At 52.4% G+C, this 9,018-nt stretch overlaps 1 protein-coding gene across 1 annotated transcript; it reads left to right on the top strand.

Moving 5' to 3' along the window:
- Positions 1-2,895: 2,895 nt before the first annotated feature.
- On the top strand, positions 2,896-4,047 carry LOC120647700 (the record flags this gene model as incomplete). The annotated part of the gene is made up of 2 exons (XM_039924562.1): positions 2,896-3,195; positions 3,331-4,047. Coding segments are annotated over 2 exons (699 nt in total), but the record flags the coding sequence as incomplete, so codon positions are not given.
- Between the last annotated feature and the right edge of the window lie 4,971 nt (positions 4,048-9,018).

The following is a 9,018-nucleotide window of genomic DNA, read 5'->3' as shown; positions in this document are numbered from 1 at the left end:
GGCTTTCTCCAACAGCAGACGCATACGGGAACGCAAAGGCAAAAATACATCTCGAAACGTACTGTAGCAGTATGCATCAGCCTCCAACAGAGGATGCATATGAGGGATCCATTTTGCATTGGAGGAGAGAGACGACGCAAAAATGAGTACCCTCTCTCCTCGACGCATCGGCCTCCAGAGCAACGACCAGACGCCGCGGTAAATGCGTCCGAGCGCGGGAAAATACACTTGCCCCTGGTAAAAGCCTGCCAACCAACCGTCTCCCTCGTTTGCCTCTCCGTTTGCGTCTTCCGTTGGAGTGCATAATATTTGCATGCCGCTATCCACGGACACAGAGAAGGCATTCGTACAAATGGATACTTAAATATGCATTCCATTGTTGGAGAAAGCCTTACTTGGCGGGGTCGCTGCATCATGCATTGTTTGCGTGCGCGACGGCGACGCCGCGCATGTGCTCCCACCTCGCAACGCAAGCGCCCGGTCTGAACGGCGATTCTGGCGAGACGCGCAAGCGTCATGTGCCCGCCAAGCCAACGGCCAACGCAGGCCTCCTCTAGTCCTTCCCTTCCCGTCTCGCCTCATCATCGCCGTCTGTTCTGAATTCTCTGATGACGCTGGTGGCGGCTATTACCCGAGGCGGCCGCACGTGGCAAGTCGATCGGGATCCCGGAGTTGTCTATTCCTGTGACGTTTCTGTCAGAGCCAGCTCTTTTTTCTACTCCCGTGAACGATCGCACGTCGCTTACCCCCAATTAGCATATGCTTGTTTATTTTGGAGCTGAGCTGGCCTTGATCTTTCAAAACTGAGGTGGCTTTAATTTGTACGCAAGCCTGATGCGCAAGCTCCAGACCGGCTTCTCCCCTATCAGAAATTCAGATAGGAAAACACAACTGCGCATTGTGCTACTTGTGTGTTTCCTTGTCAATTCTACGTCCTTCTGGATTCTTTCCTTCTGGCTTTGTGACGATACACTAAATAAATACAGCGCCTAAGCTGGTGCTCCTGTGTCACTTATGATGTCAACCAAGAGCTTCCTTTTTTATTTCAAAAACAAAAAATAACAAGAGCTTCCTTTTCCGATTAAACTACCCACACCAATGACCATTCAAGAGATCCCATGTTTTCTCCCGCGCCAGTCAAAGCATCCCCGGAACACCAGTCGCCCTCGCTACTCCTGATTGGATCCCCGGATTATTGCTTGCCTTGCGCGTCCCTTTCGTATTAACTTGCTGCCATTTCTTCCCCCGGGAGATTGACCCGAAAAGCCTGAGTTTTTAGCAGCTACCGCTTCCGCCTCTGGTGGCAGCGACGGGGCCGAACTGTTCTCTCGCAGGCGCACGCCGTTGCATGGCCGACACGGCAACCCGTCCGTGCCCATCCCATGCACAGGAACCGGGCCCGATCGGGCCTCGCGGTGGCTGGCAATTTCCAGCCACAGATTTCCCCTCTATATTTGCATTGCCTCCTCGCGCGACCGCATCAAAAGATCCAACACACTAAGTGGCATCAGTGCCGCTGCCGTCGTCCATGGATGCGAAGGTGATCGTGTCCGCCTACGAGGAGCGGCCGCCGCGCCGGCGCCGGCGCCGCCCCATCAGCCGTGTCGCGCCCGCTGCGGCGGCGGCGCCGCGGCAGGCGGGTGGCGGGTACAGCCGCCGGGCGCTGCTGCTCGCGTACGCGCAGCAGCTGCGGCGTCGACGGCGTTTGGGGCAGCAGCAGAGAGGCCCGCGGTTGCTGGAGTGGGGCGAGTGGAAGGCGGCGGGTCGCGTCGCCGGCGGCGACGTCGCTGTAAGATGCATTGGCCACATGCCCACACATCTGTTTGATTTCCACGAGCTTTGTCACTGCACGGATTCACTTGTGTGGTGGTGGCAGGTGACGAGGAACGGGATGGGGAGCTGGTGCTCCAGGCTGCGGTCCTGCGCCCGGCTCTGGATCCGGACGTTTTTTCGGCGAACCAGGAGGATCAGAGAGAACGCATCGTGCAAGAAATAGACCATCAGGCACTAAATCATGTCAGATGCACATGTTCAATGCTAGTTGGTTGCTGGTCGATTTAATTCAGAATAATACCAATGGTAACGCATGTATCGTAGCACTAATCTTACGTTGATGCGTATAAAATGTCACACAATTGCGACAGATACTCGTGAACTTTTTTTTTTTTTGAGATTAAGATACTCGTGAACTTGAACTGTGTCACTGTGATGAACTGATGATGATTTAGCACCGCATGAATAATCCTTGATTTACACATAGGGCTTGCTAAAAAAATTGCACATAGGTGCCGAGTGGTAGTGGTACATACACTGGTACAGGAGATATTAGCCGCCGTGTTGAGACTCCCAATATTAAACGACGCCGGCATAATAGACAGGTACTGAGACCCAAGTTTTTTTTTTTTTGAGGTAATACTGAGACCCAAGTTGACTACGGGTCCGGGCAGAGTCCCGGACGCATGCACGCCGCCGCCGGTCTTGTCCTGCACGGACTGGACAGGAGAGAGGACGGCAGGGAACAAAGGCAAGGCCGCGGAGATGCCGGGGGAGCCCGTTCTTGCGTGCCAGCCGCCCGGTGGCGCCACCCCGCTTCCCCGCACGGCGATGGAAGAAGACGCGGCAGAGGAGGAGCAGAGGCAAACCAAGCGCCCGGCGGAGGACGACGGCGCGGAGGGGTCGGCGAAGCGGCCGAAGCCGCCGCCGAGCCCGACCGAGTGGTGGGAAGCGGACACGGCCACGGCGGAGCTGGTCCACGGCGTGCGCGAGGAGCTGGCCACGCTGTACGACCCCAAGCGCCGGGGCTACCTCTGCTGCCGCGCCTTCGCCCGCTACGCGTGCGACCCTGCCGTGTTCGAACTTCGACCACGACGAAGAATGTGAGGAGATGCGGCGTGACCAGATGCATCTTCAGAACACCTTGATTTTTTTTTGACCAAAATTGATGGCACGTCCTGCCTCTCTCTTGATGATCTCACAACAACGGCTCGAATCGCGCGGCCGCTGGACACGATCCCCGACTCTGAAAGAGACGGCCTGGACCACGCGCTGAACGTCCTCCACCTCAAGGTCTTAGCCTCCGATGTCGGTTTCCCGGTGAGCGTCTTTGGGACCGTGCTGATGAGAGATGAACTGGACTTCAAATGCATCTACCTCTTCCAACGCGACAGAGAAAATTGCCAGGTCATCAGTTCGCCGGTCAGTAACTCAGTATTAATCCTTCATCAAGCTATGCATCGCCTATCATATTAGTGGTTTCATTTCATTTTTAGTGGCTAGTAAAGGATTCATCTGGCATTTTTTTTTAATCTCTGCTTGCTGCTTTGCATGTAGGGTGAAATGCTAGCTCTGACGGGGCCTAACCGAGGGCCGTTTGAGGCGTCTCCTTTTTATTTCGAGATCAACTTGAAGATCAGGGGCGAGGAACAAACCATGGACAGAGTTTTCAGCAGGACCTTGATAACTGAAGATTATCCCCTTGATCAATGGACTAAGAAACAAGAAGTTTCAAGCTGGCTGAGTACGCTAGAGTTTGCGTACAGATCCGTGCATTACGCTGTGGAGGCTACTGTGGGAATCAAAATCCTGAGAGGGCCGCGAGAATTTCACGGGAGCTTGGTGGCTTGCACTTCTGAAGATTCGAGTGAGATGGTGCTATACGACTGTGAACGCTGGGGTGCCACCGCCACGAATGCTGCAGATGGTTCGGTGACTCTGACTCGCCCTTGGTAGTTCTGCGTGAAGATGAGTATCTGGTCCTCAAAGTTAGTTCTTTCGGCCGTGGCCATAGAGCTAACCCAAGACCGCTGTACTTACCGTTGAGCATTGTGATAGATCACTCGATGTAAAACTGGGCCGTTATCAGTTGCAGGTCAGGCATTCATGCTTTGCATAATTAATCGTAGCCCAGATGTGAACACCGTGCAGTACGTGCAAGGACAAGGTTTACAAGTTTTTGAGAGGAACAAGGTTTACAAGTACAACATGTACTCAACTAGCGCTAGGATATTTGTGTCAAAGATAGAAATAAAGGGGGCGAGGTGATTGTGACATCGTGCACGTAAAGTTGTATTACTCGCTCCTCCAAGAACAAAGCCTAAGCGTGAGCGACGACTCGTTTTACGTAGAGAAGAAGCAACGAGGCCAATGACTTGGACTAGGAACTAGGTAAATGGACATACATATACGTGTTCTATGTCTTGTTTTGTGGTATTTTCTTTCCGAGGTTAGGCACATAATCAGGGCAATTCAGAGGAACCCTAACAAGAGTCGTGTAGATTCAATTTTATTTTATACTCAGAAGATGGTAAACTAAGTGTGGATCGTAAAATGGTTTTTATTTCTTGAACAATAAGGGGCAGAGTGTGTTTTGAAGAATGGCAACAACCAACAAATGGGTCAGCGGCAGCAAACTTTTTCAGCATTTTATCACGAACAAAAAATACTTACAATATATCACTGACCCAAATACCATGGCCAATATAATAGTATCTCCCTCTGAAATTACTCTAGAATGTTTTCATGGAGCATAAGCAAAGTGTCAAGTCTATCTCGTAAGGCCAGATGTGCCCATGGCTATCGTCTGCGGCTATTTGTATTCGCTTGCCCTCCGGATCAAGAACGAGCAATCCAAGGTAAGGAATCCAGAGAATCATGCTTCGGCTCCTTGGGCAAAACCACTCTAACCTGATCTCCAGCACCTCCCAATCTTTGCAACCTAGTCGAAACCGCGACAATCCTGCCTCTTCGATGAGCTTCCGGATGTCGATGGATCGCCGCAACAGCCAGCCGCTCTTCTCCGGTCCGCCGCCGCCGCCATGATCTCCGACGTACAACCAGACCGACACCTCCAAGCTCGCCTCCTCTCTTCGCACGAGAGATAGCCGGTCGTCCTCAGACGTGGCCAGCATGAGCACCCTCTTGCACGACACATCTTCGTCGCGCATCAAGCACTGCTTCGGTAGCTTCGTCACCCTTGCTTGGCCGGTGGTCACGTCCACCGCGACGGTGTGCGTCAAGTATCGTTCGTCACCGGGTGAGTAATCCGGCGCGTTATTGCTGATGCTGCGGGGCGGCACGGTAGTAGGACGGCCAGGGGAACCTGAGGTCGTCGGCGTCGGGGTGGAGAACCGGGCCCCAGGCACCGGTCTCCGAGGAGTAGTTCTGGAGGGACCGGATGCCTTCGCGGCTGAGCTCCACGGCGACCACCTGGAAGGAGTTGGGCTGGGCGCCGTGGCAGGAGCGCAAGACGTAGTGGGAAGGGACGAGCCCATCGGGGCGGGCAATGGTGGCGTGGAAGCCGGTGAAAGGGTTGGCCACGTGGATCTCCGCCCGGAGGCCCCGGCAGAGGAGGAGGAGGCCGTCGCCGCACGCGAGCGGCGCGTAGAGCGGGGCGGGCACGGTGTCCGACCAGTGCGGCCCGGCAGGCGGCAGCCACGACGAGCGGCGGGAGAAGCCGAGCTCCCCCGGGTACATCTCCCGGTGGAGGAGGCCCAGGAGGAGGCAGCGGTCGGCGCGGCCCGACGGGTGGCGCCGGATCTCGGAGGCGTTGTCGGTGACGGCGCGGCGCCAGTGCCTCGAGACCGCGGCGCAGCGGACGATGGAGATATAGATGGCCAAATGGGCGGCACGGCACGACCCGGCCCAGGCACGTTTAGGCACGGCACGTCTGGGCACGAAAGCGTGCCGTGCCGTGCCGCCCAGCGTGTCGGATTTGGCCCGGACACGGCACTAAATCCTTTCGGGCCGTGCCGTGCCGCCCAAGTGCCCAGGCATAAGGCTAGGCACTAAAATCCCAACATGGCTCATTCAAAAGATCGATTCATCTTGAGTAACAAAAAATGACAGAAATCAACAAAATATCAAGGATGAACTGTTTTGTGCAATGACTGCCTCATTAAAAACCTATCTAGGTAAAAACTCACACCTCGTGAGAAAACCCTAAATAGGAAAAAAGAGTACAGCCCAGCTCATTAAGTTCAAGTTCCAGTGTTAAGTTAACCTCATAGTCATACAGTGCAAATAAATTATCCTATTACACAGCAGCTTGTGCTGGAGTTTCATCAAGGTACTGATCTTCATAAGCTGCCTCCAGGTCTCCATCCTCCACCATGTGCTGAGCTCTTCCATCTGCGGCCTCACAGTCTTTGATGCATGTGAGCATTTCTACCATCTCTGGCTTCAACTGACGCATCCTCTCCACTATGATCCTGCCAGTTAGACTAAAGGTAGATTCTGAAGAGATGTTAGAAACAGGCACAGTTAAAACATTCTTAGCTAAGATAGAAACTACTGGATAAGACTGTTTGTGCTCATGCCACCAGGTCAAGATGTTGAAATCATCATCAAAACTGGTTGACAGTGTCACTATCTAAGTAGGCAGTAAGTTCAGAAGAAATATCATATGCACCACCAGTGCTTGCTGCTTGCAGCAAAGCACTTGTAGATGTCCTTCTACTAAGAGGAACTGTAAAAGAGCCACCAGTACCAACACTGCCAAGACCAGACCTAGGAGAAGTAGCAGAAGTAGAACCATCACCAAAGATCTTACCCCATTGAGCTTTTTTCTTACCAGTAGAAAGTTTATGTGTAGGCCTTGCGAATCTAATAGAACCAAACTTGCTTTCATACTTGCCAAACATGTCGGACAGAGCAGTTATCACAAGAGTAAAATAAGCAGAATAGTCAGTACCAGTTAAACTAGAGAGCAGCCTGAGAGCATTGCTAAAACCTTTTATTTTAGCTCTAGGATCCATAATGAATGCAATGGAATAAAGCAGAGGTATGTCATTCCAGTACTTAAGGTATTTAGATTTCATAGGAATTACCACCTCTCTAAGCATTCTGTCATTTTCATAATTTCAATGAGATTATGCAATATAAGTGGAGCAGTGGGATAGTAAACACCAGATAAGACAACAGTAGAATCATAAAATAGTTCAAGGAACTCTAGAATTTTTCAGCAACATACCAATGTCCATCAGTTAAGAGATAAGGAGTACCTTCTGCTCTGGGGTACTGGGTTTGGATGAACACACCAAATGTTTGCTTGTGAGGAACAAGATGCTTAAGCATGAGATAGGTGGAGTTCCACCTCACATCCATGTCTAATTGAAATTTCCTAGGCCTCACACCCATAGCAATACAGTAGGACTTATAAGGAGCAATGCGCTGGTTAGAAGAGTTCACAAATGAAATAGCAGTCATAAATGCTTCCAAGTAAGGTTTAAGCCTTTTCAAGCCAGACTTAACAATCAAATTAATTATATGGCATGCACATCTCTGATGCAAGTATTCATCACTAATATAACCTCTAATTAAAGGTGTCAGTGCTTCCATAGCAGAGGCATTAGCAGAAGCATTATCTAGAGTGATAGAGAACACCTTATTAGTTAAGCCAAAGTCTGAGACCACAGTGTGCACACGCTCAGCAATGTTGTCACCACTGTGACTGACATCAATAAGGCTGAGACCCAACACTCTCTTCTCTAGTTGCCAATCAAAATTAACATAATGACAAACCACACTAAGGTAATTTTCCTTAGCATTACCAGACCATATATCAGAGGTAAGACCAACAGAGCTAACATAATTAGAGCTTAAGTACTTCACAAGATCATCACGGCGTTCACTAAAGTACTTGGCAATATCTCTAGTAGTGGTCTGCCAACTAACAGGAGTAAATCTAGGGTTATGAGCAATCTGAATGTACTCTTTAAACTCATTTGTTTCACCAAACCCTAGAGGCAGATCAAGCTTTGCAATCAAACGGCACAATTGAGTACGAGCCACATCAGGACTGTACTCCCAGGAAACCACACTACCGTCAGCATCAAAACTAAGGATTGACTGAGCACCAGACTTCTTTTTCTTACTACGGCAAGTTAGAAGATGCCGACTAAGATGGCCAGTGCCGCTACTAGAAAAGCCAGAAAGGACGGATTTGCAGTGAAGGCACTTGGCTCCATACCTGACGGTCTTACCATTGATCTGCTTGTAGAGCTTCTCGTACTCGTCTCACACCTTGGAGGTGCAGGGCCGTCCCCGCTTCTCGCCGGCGTGGCTGACAGAGTCCGGCGTGGCACCGTCAGCTGCACCACCAGCGCCAGTATCAGCACCGGCACCTACACCAACATCAGCACCCGCACCGGCACCACCAACACCAACGGGAGGGGGAGGGGGCATGATTACTTCCACATTACCACGCCGACCAAAAATCTCCTCCCGTTCCTCCTCCATACCGTCCTCGTCGTCCCCCTCCAGGCCCATCATCCGCAACTCATCGTTGATGGTGTGGCCCTCGTCGTCGTCCATGGCCTGGAGGCCAGGCCTTCGGCGCGTCACGGCTTCGCGTCGGCCGGCAAAACCGAGGGAACCGAGCTACCGATTAGTGTCCAAAGACCCCAGATCCAGCCCCCTCATGTACCCCAACGGCTTTGCATCGGCCTAGCAGCTGCGCAGAGAGGTCAAAAAGATCAGAACAGGAGAAAAAATAAAAAAAACTGAAAAAACACGTTAGGGTTTAGGGACTTACCAGATCCGGAGCACCAAGGACGCCGGCGAGATCGAGGACGGCCAGATCTATGAGATTTATAGAGGGATGACCGGGTTTGGGGACGGATTTGAGTTGAGGAAGCGAGTTGACCGGTGAAGATGCAAAAGTAGGGAGGAAAACAAAGAGAAGAGGGTAGAGTGGACGGCCAACGGCGGCGAGCCGGCGACCGGAGTTGGAGAAGACGGTCAAATCGAGACGGAGATGGGAGGGGAGCGGAGCTGTAGACAGTGTAGAGGGGTCAGATCGAGACGGAGACGGGAGGGGTCAAAAAGTAGGGGTGGCCGGGGGCAGCGGCCGGCGCCCCTTACATACCCGCTCCGCTGGGCTGGGCCGGCAGCAGGCCTCCAACGGCTCTTTTGCTGGCCTGGCCTGGGGAACGGGCCGTGGGCCATGCCTGGGCCGCCGTGCCGCCCATCGGGCCGATCGGGCCGGCTTTTTCGGGCCGTGCTTGGACGTGTCCATGGGCC

Source organism: Panicum virgatum, chromosome 9K, assembly GCF_016808335.1.
Source record: "Panicum virgatum strain AP13 chromosome 9K, P.virgatum_v5, whole genome shotgun sequence".
NCBI classification, from domain to species: Eukaryota; Viridiplantae; Streptophyta; class Magnoliopsida; order Poales; family Poaceae; genus Panicum; species Panicum virgatum.
The sequence above is the reverse complement of the archived record's forward strand: the minus strand, read 5'-3'. Positions and strand labels throughout refer to the sequence as shown.